The sequence below is a fragment of the Penicillium hispanicum genome, assembly GCF_028827665.1.
Source record: "Penicillium hispanicum strain IBT 35686 chromosome Unknown utg000001l_segment0_segment0, whole genome shotgun sequence".
Classification (NCBI taxonomy): domain Eukaryota; kingdom Fungi; phylum Ascomycota; class Eurotiomycetes; order Eurotiales; family Aspergillaceae; genus Penicillium; species Penicillium hispanicum.
The window spans coordinates 4,223,044-4,245,234 of record NW_026623193.1 but is presented as its reverse complement, the minus strand read 5'-3'; the positions used below and the strand labels follow the sequence as shown (position 1 = coordinate 4,245,234).

General features: G+C 46.2%; 6 protein-coding genes across 6 annotated transcripts; 4 read left to right on the top strand and 2 right to left on the bottom strand.

Moving 5' to 3' along the window:
- Positions 1-866: 866 nt before the first annotated feature.
- N7459_001583 (LIM domain protein) lies at positions 867-3,410 on the top strand (the record flags this gene model as incomplete). Its single annotated transcript, XM_056940768.1, has 3 exons — positions 867-948; positions 1,020-3,019; positions 3,084-3,410. 3 exons carry the CDS (start codon positions 867-869, stop codon positions 3,408-3,410), a joined length of 2,409 nt encoding a protein of 802 aa, XP_056805048.1.
- Positions 3,411-3,745: 335 nt separating this feature from the next.
- trm8 (tRNA (guanine46-N7)-methyltransferase) lies at positions 3,746-4,925 on the bottom strand (the record flags this gene model as incomplete). Its single annotated transcript, XM_056940767.1, has 3 exons — positions 3,746-4,402; positions 4,449-4,632; positions 4,756-4,925. 3 exons carry the CDS (start codon positions 4,923-4,925, stop codon positions 3,746-3,748), a joined length of 1,011 nt encoding a protein of 336 aa, XP_056805047.1.
- Positions 4,926-5,182: 257 nt separating this feature from the next.
- Positions 5,183-5,839, top strand: N7459_001581 (ESCRT-II subunit protein VPS25; the record flags this gene model as incomplete). Its single annotated transcript, XM_056940766.1, has 2 exons — positions 5,183-5,658; positions 5,746-5,839. The coding sequence occupies 2 exons, from the start codon at positions 5,183-5,185 to the stop codon at positions 5,837-5,839; spliced, it is 570 nt and encodes a 189-aa protein (XP_056805046.1).
- A 176-nt stretch (positions 5,840-6,015) lies between these two features.
- Positions 6,016-8,765, bottom strand: N7459_001580 (uncharacterized protein; the record flags this gene model as incomplete). Its single annotated transcript, XM_056940765.1, has 4 exons — positions 6,016-6,675; positions 6,740-8,126; positions 8,178-8,614; positions 8,673-8,765. 4 exons carry the CDS (start codon positions 8,763-8,765, stop codon positions 6,016-6,018), a joined length of 2,577 nt encoding a protein of 858 aa, XP_056805045.1.
- Positions 8,766-11,306: 2,541 nt separating this feature from the next.
- On the top strand, positions 11,307-12,314 carry N7459_001579 (uncharacterized protein; the record flags this gene model as incomplete). Its single annotated transcript, XM_056940764.1, has 1 exon — positions 11,307-12,314. One exon carries the CDS (start codon positions 11,307-11,309, stop codon positions 12,312-12,314), a length of 1,008 nt encoding a protein of 335 aa, XP_056805044.1.
- A 1,803-nt stretch (positions 12,315-14,117) lies between these two features.
- On the top strand, positions 14,118-15,642 carry N7459_001578 (uncharacterized protein; the record flags this gene model as incomplete). The annotated part of the gene is made up of 4 exons (XM_056940763.1): positions 14,118-14,259; positions 14,318-14,425; positions 14,487-14,545; positions 14,632-15,642. 4 exons carry the CDS (start codon positions 14,118-14,120, stop codon positions 15,640-15,642), a joined length of 1,320 nt encoding a protein of 439 aa, XP_056805043.1.
- Between the last annotated feature and the right edge of the window lie 6,549 nt (positions 15,643-22,191).

Below are 22,191 nucleotides of genomic sequence, written 5' to 3'. Positions count from 1 at the left end.
GATAACGGCGAAATGGAAGCATTATATTATGATCTGGGCGTCTAGTCCATAAAGGGCCATGGCGTCGGACTTGGTCCCGATACTCCCGACCCTGATGGGGCTTGATTCTATAGAGGAACGATGTCCGGAGTTCTCTCGAGGTTGTTGGTTCCAACAATTGCGGCCAATAGGGGTTGTCCGTTGGACATATGATTTACCGAGTACACCTCCATAGTGTGTTGAGTATATAATTAGATGGGACATCATCCAAGTGGACTTCTGGGTCCGTTTTTTCTCGCGTGGGGCCTCCATTACTTAGTGCCGAAGAGCCGGTGCGGAGACAATCGAGTGCCGAGGCCATTGTTGAGCAACACAGAAATTATGCGGAATGAATATTCATGAAGTATGAGACAGAGCTTCCAAGAAGATCACTGTCGCTCGATAACTAGACGAGAAGAGGTGCCGGGAGTACTACACCCTATACCTAGGTAGCATATATACACCTCACTAGGAGCGGTGAGCGAGAGCGTCTGCATGGGTGTCCAACGCTCTCCACTTGAGGCTGGGATAGATTGGAGATTCTACGCGAGAAGAGAGTACATAGAAAGCAAGAATGCAAGTCCTCGTGCGTAGTTATTAAATATCCATTGATACCTAGGTATACACATCTACATGATTAACACTCGATACGATCCCATGCGGGGAAACCCTAAGCCCTAGCCCGAAAGGGCGGTTGCCCCGGCGTTGTTTGTTTGCAATCGGCGCATCGGGCGATCGCAAAGGGACCCGCTCGGGCTTCTCTAGGCCCATAACTCAGCTGATCCTGACGTCGCGTCTCATTCTCCCTGGATTGCTGCATTGCTCAACTTTGCTCCCTTCCAGTAACCATGATGCACAAGCATACCAAGACTACTGGCCAGCGGAAGGTCTCACCTCCCGGCCCCAGCTACATGTCGAACGACCAGATCGGTGCGTGGAACGGTCTCCCATCCTTAGAGCCCTGTTGGAGTCATGACTGGGGTCTAGTCTGGACCGGCAAGGCACTGGGGAATTTAGCCTCCTTCAGAAGCTAATGCGCCCGTCTTCTACAGCCAACTACTTGAAAGATCTCCGGACAAATCGACCAGCCCGTCCCACGGGATCTCGACCTTACCCAGGCAGGGCAGCAGCATCAACCACCGACCTCCAAGACAGTCTGCCCCCCCGCGCATCATCCGCATTCTCCATGCATCGCCCGTCAGAGAGTCCTCCGGACGAGCATCCCCGCGCCGGCAGCGCCCTGTCGCATCGTCGCACGACCTCCAACGCCCCCCAGAGTGGCCCAGCTGGTCGTCCATTGGCTCAAGAACCGCGTTCCGTCTCGATGCGCAAGAATGTCTTCCCGTCCCAGGTGTTTTCGCGTACTGTGACGGCATCTCCCGTTCCCTCATATCGGGAGAGCGGCCTACGGCGTCAAGAAAAGGAGGAAGCGCGGTCGTTGCGTGACGCACTACAGGAGATGGACTTGCAAGATGACGTTCGTCTTCACCAGGCGGCCCAGGATGAGGCTACAGAATTGGTGTGGATGCATCAGAACCCTGGAATGGCCTATAAGAACCCTCATGCGCCTTATCACAATCCGGATGCCAGGAGGCGCAGCCAGAGCCCTGTGCACGCCGGCTCCCGAGACAGTGCTGGCTCTGGCTCTTCTAGCAGGAAATTCCGTCACTCCATTGCCTCAAGCAGCTCCTCCAGTGGCGGCTCCAGTCCCGAATCCGCAGGTGCCAGCTTGAGTTCCAGTTCTCGGAGGCGGCCATCGCTCACCGGTCACTCGAAGAAGAACCTCAGAGTCAATTTTGCGCTGCCGCTAGGCGAAGCAGATGCGACCGGTGATGCTCCAGCCGGTGTCAAGCCCCGAACAGTGAGTGGTGATTCCTCCAAAGGGGTGTTCAAAAACCCAGACGACCATATTTATGAGGAGCCAAGCGACCCGGTCAAAGAAGCGGCCGAAGACAGGCCAGTCTTTTCCAGGTCTGACTCTTCAGCTCTACGAAATACACCGCGCAACGCTCTTCCGCGCGCCCCCAAGCCTCTTCCATGGCTGCGGGATCGAAACACCAATGGCTCCGTGCGAGACAAGATATCCAAATTCGACATTCACAAGAACCCGCCTTCTCAGTCTCGAAATCCTGCGTATATGAGAAATGATCCGACTCCCTCGCCACCCCCCAGCACTCAAGAAAAGGCAGTTCCTACCAAAGATGGAATCGAGATCCGTAGCGATGATATCCGGGCTGCCACCAGCAAACGCCTCAAAGACCGAAGCGAGAACTTGCCCATGCCTTCTGCCGTCAGCGATCGAGTCGGGCGGCCTATCGTGAGCTTTGATCCGAAATGGCGGCCCTCTGATCAACCGAAACCCATCAACCAGAACCAAGGAGGTCGCGGTTCTGCTTCTCCGGCCCCGACTTCTGCTCCTGCGATTCCGAGTATAGAAGTGGCTCCCAGCATCGAGGTGGCACAGTCGCCTCCAATCCCAGTGATCAATGTCCCGGACATCAAGGAGCCGACAATCTCTGAAATCAATGAACCAGCTCAGCCAGAGAGCAAACCAGCACGACAAGCACCGCAGCCAGCTCCCCAGAACCCCCAAGGACCTCCAAGAAGGCAGCCTTCTGAACTGCAGAATCGGTGGCACACTCCGTACAGTAGGAGCGGCGTTCCAACGGCTCGCTGTGAATCCTGCTCTCTTGGTATCTCTGGAAAGATCGTGACTGCTGGCGGATGTAGATTCCATCCGGAGTGCTTCCAGTGTTTCCACTGCCACACGGGCCTTGAATGTGTTGCATTCTATGAAGAGCCAGAGTCCAGCAGAGCCGAACGACTTGCCCACGCATCCGGGAAGCAAGATTCGATTCCCAGGTTCTACTGTCATTTGGATTTCCACGAGCTGTACAGCCCTCGTTGCAAGAGCTGCAAGACCCCGATTGAAGGCGAAGTTGTGGTCGCGTGTGGTGCTGAATGGCACGTCGGCCACTTCTTCTGCGCTGAGTGTGGCGATGTAAGACTTTCTTTTCTTGTTCCTACGTGGTATACATCTTACTGATATCCTTCTGTCGTTATAGCCCTTCAGTTCGACTACCCCTTTCGTTGAGAAAGATGGTTTTGCATGGTGTCTGCAGTGTCACTCTCGCCGCACAGCTCCCCGCTGCCTCGGCTGTAAGCAGCACGTTTTGGATGACGTTGTTATCACTGCCGTTGGGGGGCAGTGGCACGATCGCTGCTTTAATTGTCACGAGTGCGGCGAGGGATTCGGTCCTGAAGGCCGCTTCTTCGTTCGTGAGGGCGAACCCAAGCGTACAGCCAAGGGCCGCATAATCGGCGGGCCCGTCCAATTGGCCATCTGTGAGCGATGCGAAGGCATCCGACTGAAGGCTCCGGGGATGTGTTGAGATCTTTGCATTTCTCTTCTGCCACTGAACAAATTTTAATGACGCTACTGCATGATGATTTAACTAGTGATTTTGGTTTCGGGTTATGATTGTGCGTTCTTCGATTCTACACCTGTTTTATATTGGTTTTATTTTCGAAAGCTTTTGCGGGGTCCTTCGGCAAGTGCAGATTGTCATTGTTTGTTGTTCTGGGTAGCGTTCATCATGAAATGGGAAATGTATGCATGAGAGAATGATAGATGACCAGACAAACGCCTATACACCAGATATCTGTTTTTTTCTTAGTCACAAATATGCGCTCAAGAGTCCGAGGCCATTTCTTCAATATCGAGTCTTCAAGCAGGCCACTCGGGATCAGCTTTGCGTCTGAACACCGCGACATACTTGTTCCCGTTGTTGCGAGTGACCTTCTTCGACTCCTCCGTCTCCGAAGACATCACCCGCACACACGGATCCGCCTCCAATTCCGCGTCAGAAACCCGTTCCCAGAGATCCTTGATTCCGGCACTCGCACCTGGGGCGTCACCTGCATTTTCTGCCTGATGCTGGAAATGCCGCAGAACCCAGTGGTGGTAATCTTCAACATCGGTAATCGTATAGAGCAGACCACCCGGACGCAGCACGTAGGCATACTCGGCATTCAAGTTCTCCGAGACAATCCGTGCCTTGTGCTTGCGGTTTTTGAAGTGTGGGTCTGGGAAGCAAATAAAGATCTTCGAGAGCTGGTGGCGCGCAAAGAAATTCGGCAAGAACTTCATCGTGTTAGCCCGGATGCCCGTGATATTCTCGTAATTTCCTGGCACGAGGCTAGTCGTCGTGCCGACATCGTCTTCCGGGACATCTGCCGGAGTCTCCGCGGCGAGGGACGCCTGGTCTTTTGTTTTCAGGTGCAGCTGGCGTACGCGCAGGGCCTGGATGCGGGAGCGCACGAATTCGAGCACCGCTGTACGGATTTCCATGCCTGGATAGAGGTGCGTGAGTATGACCCAAGTCTACCTAAGAATAAGGAAATGATAAAGGATCCAAGCACTCACCAACCATCAGGGTATCGGGTAACAAAGGTGCCAGTCCAACCAGCAGTCCTCCAAAGCCGCACCCGATGTCCACAACCTCGACATCCTTCACCAGCTTGCGCCCGCCGCTGAGATTCGTCTTTGAAGTATCCGGGTCCACGAATGAAGGATAATGGGATGACCAGTTCATATGTGCTGGTGACAAAGGACTTTTCACATAGAAAAAAATTAGCTCAAGCTTATCTCAACTAGGACAGCATGCTCGAATTTCGAGTCCAATGTCCTGACCATATCGCGGGAAACATAAGCCAAGGGAAGCATTATCAACGTACTAGTCTAGCCGATGGTCTGAGAATGGGTTTGCGTGCGCGCGCTGTCGAAAGAATCTCTTCTGCGGCATCTTGACGTCGCCGAGGTCGCCATCGGCGGCCTGCTGCTTCTCCTCGAGGTTGCGACGATATTGCTCGCGCTTCTGGCGCTTGGCCGCAGGCTGGGTTGACATAGTGAGAGGTCAAGCGAGGACACAATGGGAGGAGGAGAGGACGATTGGCGAGTGCAAGTATCGAGGTCTGTTGGAGGAACAATTTGCGCGGAAGCCCAACCCCACTCCGATTGGCTCCGCCTGAGCTTTAGCCCCGACTTGTACTGCGACACTTGGACTTGCCCGCATTCATCTCCCATATTCTTCCTCCGTGCTCCTCTAAATAACTGCAGCATTGTCCAGCGTTCCACTGCATCGCGTCGTCATCAACCCTTACTATGGCTGCTCCCTCACCAGCACCGTTCGCTTTTCCCCGGACGTACAATTTCCCGCCCTTCTTCTCCCCGCAGCCCAACACCGACACTCGGCACTCGCAGCTGCAGAAGTGGTCCTCGCTCATCCAGGCCTGGTGTCGACATCACCGTATGTACCGCCTTTCTCTTGTCGAAGCTATCGAATCGCCGCTTTTCCACAATGCCGCGCTGCGCAAGCGGCTCGATCTGCGCGAAGCCCGCGCGGTGCTGGACTGGATGGCCAAGAGTGAGGAGGAAGGCGGTGGTGGTCGGCGAGCAGAGTGGATTGAAGCATCAGCGGCTGGTGCGAACCAGGCACCGAAGACTGTGGCCTGGGTCTGGTGGCGCAGGCCGGAGGAGTGGGCGGATGTGATCGCGGACTGGGTCGAGGGCACTGGGCAGCGCGGGGCAGTGCTGACAGTCTATGAGCTCATCGAGGGGAGAGGCAGCGGCATCGCAAGGTGAGATTGCTCGTCGTCTGGGTTGTCCCATTGAAAGTGTTAGATGTTGCTGACCATGGCATGGATAGAGTTTCATGGGATGGATAGCGATGTCATGCTCAAGGCGTTGAACGTCCTCGTCAAGCGCGGCAAGGCGCAAGTCTTTGGGAGTGAAGGCCAAGAAGGCGTCAAATTCTTCTGATGGGCAGATCGATCTAAACACTTGTCCAATCGGATAAATCATGGCTATTCGTTACAAAAACGCTCAGATATCCCCATACGCGCGGGCCAAACCCAGCTGCCGATACTCGCTAACATTTACATAACCCTGTTTGGCGGCGAGCCTAATCCAAATAACGGGATGAGACATGTTCAACTCTACTCATCGGCGTCGCCAATCATCTCATCGGTCAGCTCGTACTCCTCAGCGGCCCGCAGCTCCTGTGACATGGCCATATCGAGAAGCCAGTCCACTCGAACGATTCGGGGAGTTCGCTTGATATCGAGAGCCACTTGACGGAACCTCGGCCAGAGCCGGGCATGTTTAGGCTCCGCGCTGCTAAGGAGGAAGGCCTGGTTGTGCCCGGGGTCGTCTTCGTCCATATCGCTGTCTTCATCTTCACTCTCTTCACGCCGTGAGTTGTTGGCTAGTGCGAGGCGGCCGCGGAACAAGAAGCAGTCTCCACCATTCGCGTCCACAATCGATTTGAATGCATCAAAACCACCACGAATGTCGTCAACGCAGTAGATCCGGAACCCCCGCAGGAGCTTGTTCCTGTTTTTCTTTGCCTTGTCGGTGGCTTTGGCGAGAGAAAACCGGAACTTTGTCTCGGCGGCCTGATCCACCAATGGGAAGTCGGCAGGGTCAAGTAACTCGTCTTGTTTGAGACAACTAGTGATGAAGTCGGTGCTCACAATCATCGGTGCATACGCCAAGGCATTGACAAACTTGGTGGTACGCAGAATAGACGGCGCCGCCATATGGGTACACCGACGAGCGTCCTGGACCACCATGATACCAAGATCTCGCAGATGCCGCTGTCGAAGTGTGAGCTCACGTCCTTCTTCTTAGTTTTAATATCACACCAAAGTAATCACAAACCTTGTCTGCATCTTCTTTCTTTTCATTTCCCTTCCCGACCCACTTTTGATACCCAGTAATCAGCAAGTGCATTGCGATGGGCGGGCGAGACTTCTTCTGCCGTTTGGTATCCGTAACTTGCTCGCTGTCACTCTCGTCTTGAGGCTCGACTGAACGACGCTTTTTGGGGTTCTCGCGCACTCGATCTTCGTCAGACTTCCGTCGACCACCGTAAATGACACCGCCCACGCGCTTTCTTTCCTTCTCATACAGGGCGATATCTGGGGCTATTTCATGTAGACGGGCAGTTGCTGCATCTTTCGATTTGCGGCTGCTAGCTGTGGACGGCGTTTCATTCTCCTTGTCCTCAGGGATAAGGCGAGACCGCGCTGGCGTCTGTGGTTTCTTGCTATCCACCAGTCGGCGAGACTTCCCATGTCCCTGGGGAGTGCCCTGGGTGGTTTCGGAGACCTTCTCGCCATTCGTGGGGTTCTTATCAGCAGCGGGCTCAGTGGAGATCGCGTTCTGGTCTTTATCCTGCATGGCTGGCCGTGGGCTCACAGGCTCGATGTTCTCAGATGGGAAGAATTCCCTCTCTAGGACATCACGTTCTAACATTTTCTGGCCAGCAATGTCCCCCAGATTAGTCCGCGGAGGGAAGTGGTTATATCGGGGATCAGAGACTGGCTGCAGTCTCCATTTGACGTAGCTATCCTCGAGCCACAAGTGGTTGACAACCTGAAGCCCCCAGTCCTTTGCCGCTGTGCATTTCTCACTCGTACCGTGAGCGGTAATTAGATGCGTGTTCTCCTGTTTCAATGTTTTCGTGCATTCAGCGCCTGCTGCTGCGATCAGGTTCTCAAGATAGATTCTTGCCTCGCCGACATAGTTTGAAAGACTGATTTTGAACCCTTCGAACCCAGGGATAGGTGTGCGAGAAACTGGGTAGTGAAGCAGTCGTTGCAGGGGCCGAGTGTAGGCATTGAAGGTCATCAAATGATACAACCAAGCGAGGTTTCCGACCTCTTTGTCCAAGCGCGATGCCATGCGATACACAAAGCCCTCTCGGAAACGGCAGACAAGCCAATCTGCATCATTTACATTTCCAGTCACAGTGCCGCCGCCTTGCTTGATCACAGCTTCAATTGATTCCAGTAAATGTGAGCCAATACTGAGATCCGGGGACAACATGATGCATTTTCCGTCAAAGACACTCGGCGGAGCCCCAGCGCGTGACGCACTAGTTGGAGTCGGCAATTTAGTCGGTTCGGGTGTCGATGCGCCTGTTAAATCTTTGTTCTCATTCCACTTAACTGGAACATCTGGACCTGCGCGTAAGATCTCGGGATCCGGAAGCATGTATGGACGTTCGTTGATCCGCTGACCAAGTTTCAAGCAGTCATCAAACCTATATCACGTCAACCGCTACCCGATTCGTGCGCTAGAAGCAGAAACCGACCAATGGGGTAGGACCATCTTCGTGCTTAATTTCTTGGCCTGGCACATGCGTGCCTTGTCTGATTCGGTCGTCAAATCGACCAAGTGCGTGACTGTACCCGTGATCCGAGGACTATACAGGCCGCCTTTTGCTATCACTCCGCCAATGATCGCATTCTTATCCCCCTCGGGGATATCGCCGCAGCTCACCACCACATCCTTGAAGAAGAGGCGCGGATCAGGGCTGTACTGGCGAGGATTGGCTATTTTGCGTTTAGCCAAGGAGAAGTGCACCCATGACGACTGCACCACGGGAACCAAAGCCTTATTCGCGAAATCGTAGATGGGAAAGTTGATCGTCGGGGAGACAATGTGACTGGACTGAACTATGTCGTCTTTCGTTGGTGATGTTTCGTGTATCGATGCCTCGCCACCATACTCTCCGATTAATGTTGCAAGCTGCAAAGTTGAACGCCTGGTTAGAGGTGGGTGCATGGTTTATGGGGTCACGACATACCTGCTCGGCGTTCTCGAGGGATAGGTCACCACTGCAGATAATGCATATGCGACATGTCTCAAAGAGCCTGGGTTCCTCGCCTGGTTGCGCCATGGCGACAGAGAGGTTTGCGCTCAGCCGCTGAACTTGTCGTGTGGTTGTGGGGAATGAAGTGCAACAAGACGCGCCGCGCGTGAAGCCCGACGCCCGGTCACGTGTAATACGCGGGGTGTTATATGTTGGAATGAGTGTGTGGAGAATCGCATTAATAGTTTATCCTTTTCCTGTATGTTATGATTAGTTAAGCGTACGCCCCCTAAATTGGCAGATTGGGCGTAATAGCAACATAGATTTCTCCTTGATTCCAATTGGTCGGGTCCTCTCCCTATCCCGACAGTTATGAGCCCGGATTGCCCTGTCTAAGACGATAAGCCACTTGTTTTATGTATTTGAAGCTATTCAGAGATAGCTTACCCTGTGTATAACGTTGTCGATGATAAATATCCTATAGATACCCCTGAATGGTTACCCCTGAATAGTTACTACTGAACCAATCAATCTACTAGAGAGATGGATTTAATAAGTATCTCCGCCTAGAAAGGCGTTAAACTAAAGGAATTACACTAATAGAAGAACTAGCTAGCGAAGGTTAAGAAATATGTGTTATGGACCCTGCTGCAGCTAGTAAATAGCGCGGGACAAGGAGGAGGCGCGGATACTAATCAGCCTCAGTACTATAAGTCAGTCGGGGCTACTGGGTTATATGATGTGGTATAAAGGTATAGGAGTATAATGGTAGGAGACACTAAAACGGATCTACTATCTATACTATTCCTACCACTACTATAGGAAGGAACTAGATATATAAGGATGCTTATTCACCAGTATATATTTAGTTCTTCGCGTTTAATCCCTTATATCACTTAGATTACTACTATTACTTAGAACAATCAGATTAATAACTACTTATTCTTATTAATTTTATATTAATTCATACCTGTGAAGGGCTGTAGCCAAATTGATTCAATAGGACTAGGCCGACATGCAGTTTACATTAATCTTAAGGAAACGTAGTCTATCTGCGGCAGGCGAGGGTTTTTATGTGGGTGTGGGCACGTGCCTCACGTGATCCACATCGGGCATGGGCCCGTTACATACCCTAACTAATATCTAATAACCTTAGAAGCTCGCTTAGTGATACTGATCCCTAAGTAACTGACTTAGTTAGTGCCCTTGATCAATATACCTTTCGGGATAAGCACCTTATAGACTCTGAGCCTATATAAGGCTAGGTAGGTGGTGGTAACGAGAGACAGGCAAGCTTGGAGGGACTATGGCTACCAAGAGAAGTATCACCTTTGAGGCAGCAAGGCTAACACAGCAGTGGACGATTGGCTGGTGCGTGATATAAGGGAGATAGTAAAATACCTAATATATTATAATAAGGTAGACTATATAAAGAAGATTTATAGATTAGGCTTTAGTAGGATTATTTAAGGATTCTTATAGGATATAGAGGGATCGGCTATAATATAGAAGCGCTTCTAGCGGGAAGTGTTAATTATAGAAGAATAGATATAAGGTAACTAAGGCTTTTATAGCCGCGTCTAGTGTATAGCTAGTCCCTAAACGCTATAGAATATTATAGAGAAAAGGCCTATAATATCCTAGGGCGTAGCAGATATTATTAATCTGTAGTATACTAATAAAAGACACTGCTAACTTATTGCTAGAGATCTACACTAAGATACTAGGAACTAGGCCTTACCTAGTAGAAATAATAGCCTATAACCTCTTACAATACGCTAGAGCAATAACTGCGGTGGACTCTATATATTTAAACTAGAAACATTATAAGCCACTCCTAACGCAGTAAGTTTGTAGCCGGCGACATCGCGAGCACGGCTGTAACTTATCGCACTGGTCTAGGCATCAGTCTAGATATCTAAGTGAGCCTATATACTATGGACTATATAACCTTCTTCTTCGCCTTCTAATAGGCGTCGCAGCCCTTACTGGATGGGACTCCAGGCATTTTTGCCCGCTACGAAGGCGCAACGTCTTACGCGAAATGGCAAGCACAGTCCAGACAAGAAGGATCGTGCTTTGGGAACGCCAAGAGACCGTGGTTGACCTCGCTCGAATCGGAGCTAGAAGAGTGTGATTGCGACAAGAGGAGAAGATTCATATGGCGCTGCGTGTTTCCATCTGCATGAACAGCCAAGGCCAGCTGAAAACCACCCACGGTGATCGACAATGCAGCACAATACACATTGGTCCAGCGGCTGCTCGGCAGATTGGCCCCTATCCTCGATCCAATAAGATATAAAAAGATGTGGCCCCAAGAACCAATGGCATACAGCAGATAAGATCCTGAGTCCCACTCAGAGTGACTTTAGCGCATCGGCTTGCCCAGATAGGAACTGCGTGCGACAGATTCGAGTGTGATGGATTGGACCAAGGCGGCGTTGAAAAGACAAGCTTCAACAAGAGAGGCCAAGCTCATCGAGAGTTGAGCTTATTTATTGCCGAGCGTTTTCTTTTACTGACATTTTTCTTTTTTTTCCTGCGTCCAGTGTGATCGTTTCCGACTGGGGTTGTATCGTGTCAACTGCAAACCTCCTATCAACAACGCTGGTTCGGATAGCTTCAGATATGTCCGCACCGAGTTACTATCCCATGCCCCCTGAGGGTATGCCCCCAAGATGGTATGCCATGTCTCATGGTCCATATCCCATGCCAAATCATGACGCCGTGCCGCCAAGCAACTATGCCATGCCACCATACAACCATGCTATGCCTCCCAACTACCACCCTATCCCCCCGAGCAACTATCCCATGCCTCCGAATAACCAGCCTTTGTCCCTCAATGCCTACGCTATGCCCCCGATCAATCATGCTTTCACCCCAAATAATCAAGTGATACCTCCGAACAACCTGATGACGCCTCCGAGAGACCGGGCGATGTCCCCTAGCAGCCAATCCATGCCATTGCATCAGAGAGCGGGATCACAAATAAACCAAGAAATGCCACCGGATGCCAGGGCCGCGTCCCCAAATCCCCAAGGCATGCCCCAGAACACCCAGTCCACATCTCCAAGCCATCCGACCGCACTCCCAGCACAGGGGCCCATTACTTTTACCATTCGTGGAGCAACGTGGGATCCCAACAAGAACGTGGTTCATCCCGCGGGATATCCGGCCGAAGCGCCCCCGATGTTCTCCATCATGACCTCGAAGGACGGAGACCCCAACGTGGTCTTTTCCCGTGGATACGGCCAAGGCCCACAAGATGTCATCGGAAGCGCAAGTCTTCCGGTCGGCTTTGGCTCAACGATTGAGTTGACGCTACGCGGACAGCCCCTCCAGATGCGAATGAGCCAGCTCAGCGGTAACTTGACCCTGGAGCATGCGTCCCTGGGCAAGCTGAAATGGACGTCCGAGGGCATGACTGGCAGAAAGTTCAAGCTGAGCGACAGCTCGCGCAAGCAGCTTGCTATGATAACCCCCGTTCGAGGATCCCGAGAGGTCAATCTCGAGATTTCCTCCGGGGATGCTTATTTCGTTGACTTGGTGATCTTCACGGGCTCGACGGCAAGACTTGCGAGTAAAGCTATGACTACGACGACCTCGATGTTTCTTGACATGGCTATGCAGCAGTAAGCGCAACCTTGTGCCGTCCCAAGGTTGTTATTAAGACAGATCATTCGATTGTTCGTCTGTGCCGAGTCCTTCCACGCCCAATCACTTACTCATGGATCTGTGGAATCTAACTGGTCGAATTTGTCCATGACTCCGCAGAGATCTCATTTTCACACTTGGATGAGGCCATGCACGACCACAGTGCCCCGATACACAAAGTTGAAAGGTTTCAAGCACGAGCACACCTTTGGTCCAAACGCCAGAAGTCTGTGACTCGGATGTACAAGATTCTCGTTGAAATCAAGGAGGGCGGGAGCAATACGGTCCACGAAGGAGACTGTAATGCTGTCTACGGTATATCAAGTTGCATCATAGTACAAAAGTGGATCCAAGGCTGAGCTGAGCGATGCTACGGATCGGCTCTGGCCCTGTAATCGAATTTTTCATCGCCGATCTACCATAGAAAATTCCATGTCGGGGCAGTGAGGCTCGCGCGATTCAGTACTTGCGAGTCATTTCCGAGTCTTAGGGCATCCATCTCCCAACTCCTTCTGCTAGCGCTGCGTTGCCACCCCACTTGCTGTTTACACTTGCAAGGCTCGACATTCTTGAGTGTAAGTGCACTTGGGGCACCTCGCTTACTGCTCTGGGCATGAAATTTGGAAATTTGGTGCTTTTTGTTTTACTTTTTATAGCATACACGCTGGCTTGTTATGTCATTTAAATGGTTAAAAAAATACAGGAATTAATGAATTAAATCAAGCATAGCCCACTCCCTACCAGTTGCCCTCCCAGCTGCTCGCAGTTCAAATATATAGATCATTGTATAACAAGCAAGCTAACCCCCTGTTCCTAGGAACAACCTCACGTATACGCACTGGTATACTTCAAACCAGCTGCGGCAGCGACTCTCTACCAATCGATTCAGACACAGCTACGAGGGGATTCAAATCTGGCCAATTCGGTAATCTAGCGTCAAAATTCTAAGATCGAGGAATCCTTGCTATGTATTGGCAATAGAGTATTATCCTCGATCATAATCGATCAATCCAGTTCAACCTAGTTCAACCTTTCAATGGCACCTGCGGTTAATAACTAGGAGACTGTTGCAATAGCATACGGAGCGATACTACAATAGGAAAAGTGGTTTTGTCCATACAAAGTGGGCCGCAGGATGCACTAGTTACCCTAACCCGAATTTCATGCTCAGGGTATGTATATCCCTTCCTCTGCGAGTGCCGTTGGGAATCTCGCACATTGTACATATGCATCGTGTTTCAGGAAGGCTCGCCCAGTATTGAAATTACGAATCCAGGTCTCTCTCTCCCTGCCATGGGGGCCATTTGCATGGGGATGTTTATATACTGGATCGACGCAGCCAGGCTCGCGTGTCTGGGTCACCTCTGGTCAACCTCTTTTCAATCACTCTCAGTCGCCTTAATAGCGTCGAGGATGGCACTCAAACTCACCTCCTTAATTATATTTTTATGGATATCTTTGCAAGTGGCCTATGCCCTGGCGCCTATAGATCGGAGGGCCCGGGGAGTCATCACTCGAAAAGTCGTGCGGGATTCGGCGTCATCTGCGATTTCTGAAGTTATCCCACCTCCCTCTTCAGCTCTTGGTATGCTGATTTGTCTCTGAGTTAAAAACAACAGAGTTTCTTACATCTCAACCCAGGCCGCAGCTGCTCAGCACACTATGGTGCTTCCGGGAAGCACTCCATAACCGTCACGCAATATTCTGCAGTTATCCCACCCACCCCTTCAGTTCGTGCCAATCCTTCAGCTCACGGTATGCCACCTTGAATCGTCAGTTCAATATATGCGATCCTCTTACATCCGGAACCCAGGCCCCAACTGCCCGGCAAGCCTTCATGCTTCCGGAAAGCGCTCGGTGGCCGTCAAGCACTCTTCTGCAACTCTCCGACCTATCCCTTCAGTTTATGGCTCCTCTTCCGCTCATGGTACGCCACTTTGTCCTGCCAATGTGATATACCAGACTCTCTTACATGTTCACCCCAGGCCCCATCTGTTCAGCAAAATCTGGTTCTTCAGGAAAGCCTTCCGTGACCGTCAAGAAACCGGGATCTTCTAGCACTGCTGCAGCCTCCTCTGGGTCTCGCTTCGCAGGTATACGCTGGGAATCATTTGTTATATCTGGCGCATGTACTGACTCATAACCTCACGGCAGGCTGCCACGCATCATATGCACATATGCCTACACCCACGCTTGCACCATCGACCTCGTCGGTAGCTCCGACAGCTACGTGCCGCCCATCTCAGAGCCACAACGAAGATGATGGCCAAATAGATAGCTATTGTCTCTGCCATACCAGTCGACACATATTTCATACAAGCTCGGGCATCGCCAGACTTGCCCGCCGACTCTCCCTGCTAGCGTTCTATACACCGTCACAGCCACCAGCACACCCTCAACTACCCAGGGTCCTGCTACCGTCACTCTCAACAACTGGCAATATACCGCTTATGGTGAGGATGGCGCTGTCACAGCATGTGGGTCATCGAGTATTTCGACCGTGCAAGGCTATCCCGTCACCAAATGTGCTGGTAGTACCTCGCTGATCCATTCCGCCATCTCATACTCCACCTCCATCAACGTCAGCCCGAACGGTGTGCTGGATTATGGCAACTGGAGCAATTTCGAGTCCGAGGACTGGGATAAAGAAAACGACACGACCCGATCCAGCTCTTTGTACAGTGCCTTCTATTCAGGCCTATCGACCCTTTGCGTTGATTCGTCAGCCTCTACAGTCATGCATGTTACCGAAACAAGTATTGATGTTGACAAGGCCACGATCGCCACGATAACAACCTCCACAACTATGCACCAGTGCGCCACCGGGGCCAAAGCCACTCCTAATGTTGAGAATATCCGGTACACGGCGGACGACGAGGATGAGAGAGCCAAACTGAGTATCTCTGTACCCTTTTCGCACTTTGATCCCGGTCATATTAACAATTGGATGAACCTGACGGCATTTGCACTGGTCGCAAATGCCATGCAGAAGAATAATACGTGGGAGGGTGATTATATGCTCTCGACTGGCCGCGGGCCAGGTGCCGAAGAACATATTGTGCAGCATACCGGGCCGTCCCTAGTGGACCTCACCTACTTCAGCAGCATCAACGAGGGAATTCTTGAGCAGCTGCAGGTCCAGGTTCACTTCAAATCCAGCGAGTCCGAGTTTGACTGCGCGCTGATGGAGACCGCGGAGTTATTCATCGACGCTGCATTGGTATTCTTCGACGCGGAGGTGGCCGTGGCCGACTTGCTTCCGGAAGAGATGGAGCTGAACACGCTCTGTGATTTGGCTAATGGTGATTAAGCAAAGAAAGTTCTCCGGGCTTGTCTGATTTCTATTATTGTGTTACTAGAGCTCTGTACTAGGGTAGGATCTGCCGTACAGCCATCTCAGTTGCATCGATCGTCCTCCTCAGGTTCCTTTTATGTCCGACCGAGTCATGATTCGTTGTCTTTCGCCATACATTTCTGCTCGGTATTGCATATCCCTACAATTCTTATATATAAGATCGTTCTGATATTGGCAGCACCCCGCCTGAAAGTACTGACTCTGGGACTCAGATGGGCAGCTACAGCCTGATAATAGTCCGATGATACCATTAGGATCGAGGACGTACGTTCGATCACTCGTTTTTACGCGTCAAATACCTATCTCTATAATGGCACACAAATCTCTTGCTTAAAAACCTGCTCGCTCAATAGCAAATAGCATCTACATGAGTCGCGAGTACGCGAGTGCCAATTCACAGCCGCGCGCTACCACGGCGATGCAAGAGTCGTCGCGTTCTGGCGACTTAACCGGGCCAAGTTTCTCCCCCGGCCTTGACTTGCAGCTCTAACACTTGCGCTTGCTTGTTTATATAGCACGCGTATAGCAGCTCTCCACGGTAAAGCCTGCCAGTGGCTAGTGGTAGCTAACCTGTACTGCCTATATTATACAACCTAAGACAAGAACCTCCCCGATCGAAGCGACGGCCAAGAAAATGCGTAAATAGTAAGGGCTCTGCAGAATGTGTCGTTGGTATATACCGTATCGGGTTCCATTCGAGTGGTAGACGGGATTGAATATGTCTGAAATCGAAGAAACCGGAGAAAGCGAGAAATCTATGATGAGACCAGAGAAACACACAATAAAGCGAAGAGACGGTTGGCACTGGATATATGTTTCTACGGATTGTAATCCAGCCAAGGATCATTGTAAAACTGTCCTCTACTCGGCTGACGCTCCTGTTCCTATTTAGGTATTTTTGCGGATTAAATTCAATGAATATATCTGTGAGGACCTGCATAGCAGTAGATCCGAGGATGAGCTTAGTGGATTAGAGTGAAGGGAACCAAGGAGTAGATTCAATGATAAACTAATCGCTGAAGGTCTAATCTCTGCATGCGCTGCGGGTGTAAATCCCTGCGCGGTACGTCGAGCCATATAGACTATATACGCGAGGTATGCTAACCCGGATAGACCATGTGTGCGGTCCCCTTAGAGAGCCAGTCTTGGGGGGTCGTAGCAGAAATCCTGGTCTCGATGTTGCTGTTTCTACGCAGGAGAGCAATCGCAGCGTTTTGGTGGAAGAAACGGAGAAATGCTGCAAGCTGTGATTCTACCTCCCTCATTTGTTGATGGCAATTCCTGGGTAGCCAGATAGCCCCATTCCGCTGAATCTAGATTAGCTGTCTCTTAGTCCTCTGTTCTTTTAACTCTTCGGCCTAGTGCACTCCGGTTCTGTGTCATCTGCCCTTTCTTCGGGCTCCTCGTAGAATCTCTTTGGTATTTTGTTTCTCTTCTTCAGCCAGTTCGATCTGATCTTACACTCGATCCAGGTCTCCTGTGCTATTAAATATAATCCACCTATTGAGTTATTGATAGAGGAGGAACGCACAGAGTAGGGGAAAACATTACCTCAGAGATAGAGACAAATCTATCTACATGGCTGGGGCCACAGTTTGTAAGCTCAGGCAGCTGCCATAAGTTCATAGCAAGTGGAATAGTAATTGGTGCAATATAGTTAAAATATCTGCTTCTACGGATTGTAATGAAGCCAAGGGTCGTTGTAAAGCTGCTTCGCACTAGGTCGACGCTCCGGCTCCCACTGAAGCATTTTGCGTACAAATTCAATGAACAGACGCTTATCCTCTCTGTGTAGGAACGGAGTTAAGTTTGAAAAATTAAATTCTTCGGACGGAATCAGTCGAGAAAGCTTAAAGGTTCCTAATCACGCCTAAATATAAGCGTTTCTTGTACTATTATCGTGCAAAGAACGTATCTTGAGGTGTGAAAAAGCTGTCCCGGACACTTAGGTTATAATTAGCCAGAAATTGTGATAGGGGAGGCCCTAAAAGCTTTATAATCTAAGCGATATATACCTCCTGGGAGTAGTGTACACTTCTATAGTATAACCTATCGAAAAGCGTTGTGTCTGTAAGAAGTTCCTAGAGCTATAGCTAGGTTTAGTATACAATATATAATAGGGTATTATATATTTAAGAGTACTTACTACGCCTCCTAAGTTCTATATATTAGCGCTATATATCTAACCGGCTTTTAGAAGGACTTTTAGTGCATAAAATGGTTCTGGTTAAATATTATGATAATATAGTATTAGTATATTCCTAAAAACGGCAGCACTGAAGTTTACTCCTCTTTTTAGTGGCCTAAAATTAGGTCTAGATTCGAATATAGGGCGCCTATTCTAAACTATATATAAAGCAGGATAGAGCTCTTACTAGTAGGCGTAACCTTTAAGAATAGTAGTATCTTTGAATCCAATAAAGAAGTTATTAGCTTTTAGGTCTATAATCTAGTTAGTTAAGACAATGAAGTACAGTTAAAAGAAAGAGACAATCATTTACTAGTGTATATAATATAAAACTTAGAATAGAGGAAATCGAGACCTTATAGTAAGACCTCTAAGAAAGCCTTTAGAACGTTTAGGGGTACACTAACACTTCTAAGATACCTAAAGATATTAATATACTCTTTAACTTTTTTATAAGCTAGTTCTATCTTTTATTATTTAATTAACTTCCCTAAATTAATAATATTAATACCTTTTTATATTAAGATTCTTAGTTAATCTATATTATTTATTTATTCTTAATATATTTCTTTAATTTAATTAATATCTTTATTAATCTTACCTAAGCTCTTCCTAAACTCCTAGATTTCTTTATTTATTATTATAATAGCTTTTTATTATAAACTTTTATAATTCTACTATTTATCTATCTAGTTATCTTAGACTATAATTAATAATTACTTTATATTATTTAGCACTATTTACTTAATTCTAGGCTTTAGTACCTCTTCTAAAATCTAATATATTAGTTTTAAGCCTTATTCTAGATTCTATTTAGTACTAAATCCTTAATTTAGCTTATTTTATATTATATAAAATATTCTTATTTTTATAGGTTCAGTTATATTATATACTCCTTTTTCCTAAATAGTATAAATTTATTATATTTTCTAGTTATTTATTTTATTTTATATTCTCTTATTATATAATTTAGTTTATTATATTTAAAATAAAGCTTCTTTTCCTTACACTATTTCTATTTTTTAGTAAAGAGCCTTACTATATTAAGCTTTATTAGCTATAGTCTATAAAAATCACTATAGATTTCTTTAAACTATTATAATCTTTATTTACCTTCTTAATAGTAGTATCTATTATTCTAGTATTATCTACTATATTATATTTTACTTTACTAAAGCTTCTATTTATATAGTTAATTATTAAATTTAACTATAACTTTAATTATTTTTAATAACTTAGTAGATTAATTAATTTATATTAATTTATCCTTAAATTCTTTTTAAGACCTTATTTAAATAATTAAATATATTATCACGCACCAGCCAATTGTCCACTGCTGTGTTAGCCTTACTGCCTCAAAGGTAATACTTCTCTTGGTAGCTATAGTCCCCCTAAGCTAGCCTATATCTCGTTACCACTGCTTACCCAGCCTTATATAGGCTTAGAGTTTATAAAGTGCTTATCCTATGTATTAATTAGGGGCGCTAGCTAAGTTAGTCGCTTAGAGATTGCTATCTCTAAGTAAGCTCCTAAGGCTATTAGATATTAGTTAGGGTATTGAGTAATATAAAGTTAAATAAAATAAGTTGTATTCTAATCTGGTTATTCTAAGTAACAATAAAAGATTAAACGTAAAGAACTAAATATATATTAGTGAATAAGCGTTCTTATATATCCAGTCTATTATATTACCTAATAAGACTAGGTCTTATTGCTTAATAGGATCTGATCCTATTGTTCGATATATTATCCTATCACCTAATAGGTCGAGTTATATAATTTATTGTTTATTCAGATTATACCCTGAAGGTTCCTTTATGTGACTTCTAAGTTGATTGGTTATCACTTCCTGTCTTCACACCTTAGTGTGTTGCTGACGCTAGGTCCGTAACATATATATATTATTATTATAGTCTAGATATAATATAATTTATTAAAATTTAGTAGTATATATATTTACTAAGCTAGTTTGTCAGATTGAGCTATCCTGATTGGATATGACTAAGTATGACTAACTTGATTAAGATTACGCTTAAGTGTTCTTTTAGTCGAGTGGTCTACAAAGTCTGACATAGTTTATTAAATTTATTTAAATCTTCTTTTAGCTATCTACTAAGTATTAATATTTTTAAAGATTTATTTAAGATTCTTTTTAAAGATTTAATATATTATAAATATTTCTTTTATTATATTACCCTAATCTCTTATAGATTTCCTATTAAATTCTTAAATATAAGGCTTAAACTATTTAAAGGCCTATCTTTAAAGATATATAGATATATATATATATATCACTTTATTAACTTCTTTTATATAGTTAATAATATATAACTATATATCTATCTATATAAAAAATAATTATAGTTTAGCTTAATCTCTATAAAAGAAGTCTAGTTTAGGTAGTTTTACTGCTAATAGCTATCTATACACTAGTTAATCCTATAGTTAAGAAACTATCTTTATTAATTTAGTATTAGTAAGAGGCGGTAATAATATATATTTAGCCTATCCTCTCTTTATATTACTAGTACTATTACTTCCTACTATTATTAGATTATAGTTAGTAATAAAGTGTTAACTATTTTATCAACTTTACTTAAATCCTAAATTTTAGTATTTAATATATTATATACTAGCTAATTATCTACTGCTATATTAGCTTTACTACCTCAAAGGTGATACTTCTCTTAGTAGCTATAGTCCCTTTAAACTTACCTATCTCTTATTACCACTATTTATCTAGCCTTATATAGGCTTAAAATCTATAAAATACTTCTTTAAAAAGTATATTAATTAAAGGCGCTAACTAAATTAGTCACTTAGAGATTAATATCGCTAAATAAGCTCCTAAAACTATTAGATATTATTTAGGGTATTAATTAATATAAAGTTAATTAAGAATAAATTATATTTCTATCTAGATATTCTAAGTAATAATAAAGGATTAAACGCGAAGAACTAAATATATATAGTAAAAACTGTCTTTATATATCTAGTCCTTCTTATCGCCTAATAAGACTAGGTCTTATTACTTAATAAGATCTAATCCTATCGCCCACTATATTATCCTATCACTTAATAGGTTGAGTCATATAATTCATTATTTGTCTAAATTATATCCTAAAGGTTATCTCTATATGACTTCTAAGTTGATTGGTTATTGTTTCTCCATCTTCATGCCTTAGCATGTTGCTGACGCTAGGTCTGTAATAACTATCTTAGAGTCTAGATATAGCTATTATAAAATCTTATAATTACTATAAAAAGATAGAGTATTATAATATACTATTTATTTAGTAAACTTTTATACCCTAAATAACTATAAATAGTAGCTAAAATAGTTTAGTTAGTTAAAGAATTTAATAAATTTAATCCTTCTTTAATGCTAAAATAATATAGATACTATCTAGCTAAGGTTAATAAAGCCTTTAAATAGGCTTTATATCCCTAAGATAGATTTCAAGTCCTACTATATATAAGCGATTATCTAGAAAAAGTATAGGGCAGATATATCTAGATATATAGAGGTTTAACGATTACTAACTGATTAATATATAAGATAATAGATCTACTAGTTAGATATAGCGGACTAAAAGCAAAAATACCTTATCTTAAGCGTAATAACAAAAACTAAATAGAAACAGGGTAAAGTAAGGGAAAGCAGTGTAGATTATATTTAAGGGCTCGAAGGAGTGTAAAGGACTAGCCGCTTCACGCCGGCGATAAAAAGGGTAGCGGAGCTTAGTGACCCGGATCAATAGTAAAAATGCCTTATTAGTAGGGTGCGTATAGGGAACGGGTGAGAAAGAAAAGAGCAACAGGACGAAAAAACAGCAAAAAGTTGAAGCGGCGATGGCGGGGACTTTATAGAAACACGCACAGGGATAGCAACGGGCAGGGCGACGCTAAACCGTAGTAGGCACGCTAAACCAGATCGCGTAATTCGCCGTCACCCAACAGTACGCAGTAGATATGCACCATTTATTAAGTGACTTGCTTCTAATCATTTTTCGCAAATTCTGGTCATTCTGGCCCGTCAGATAGGATGGCAGCTATAGTCCTTTACGGAGCACGTTGTTGCACCATGATCTAGGGCGGACATGGACTGAGCGAGAAATGATCTTCTTCCTAAATGAGTTTCTTATTATAACTAGGTTTTCTTGTGGAACCTTGGGTAATCAGATATATCTTTTCAGATGATGGATTTTGATAAGATCTTGTCAAGTGATCTGAGTTTTGGAATGAACGCAAATAGATATGTATATATTCAACTGCTATCGCCGGACCCCGAGCTCACCACCCAGCACCTTTCCCCA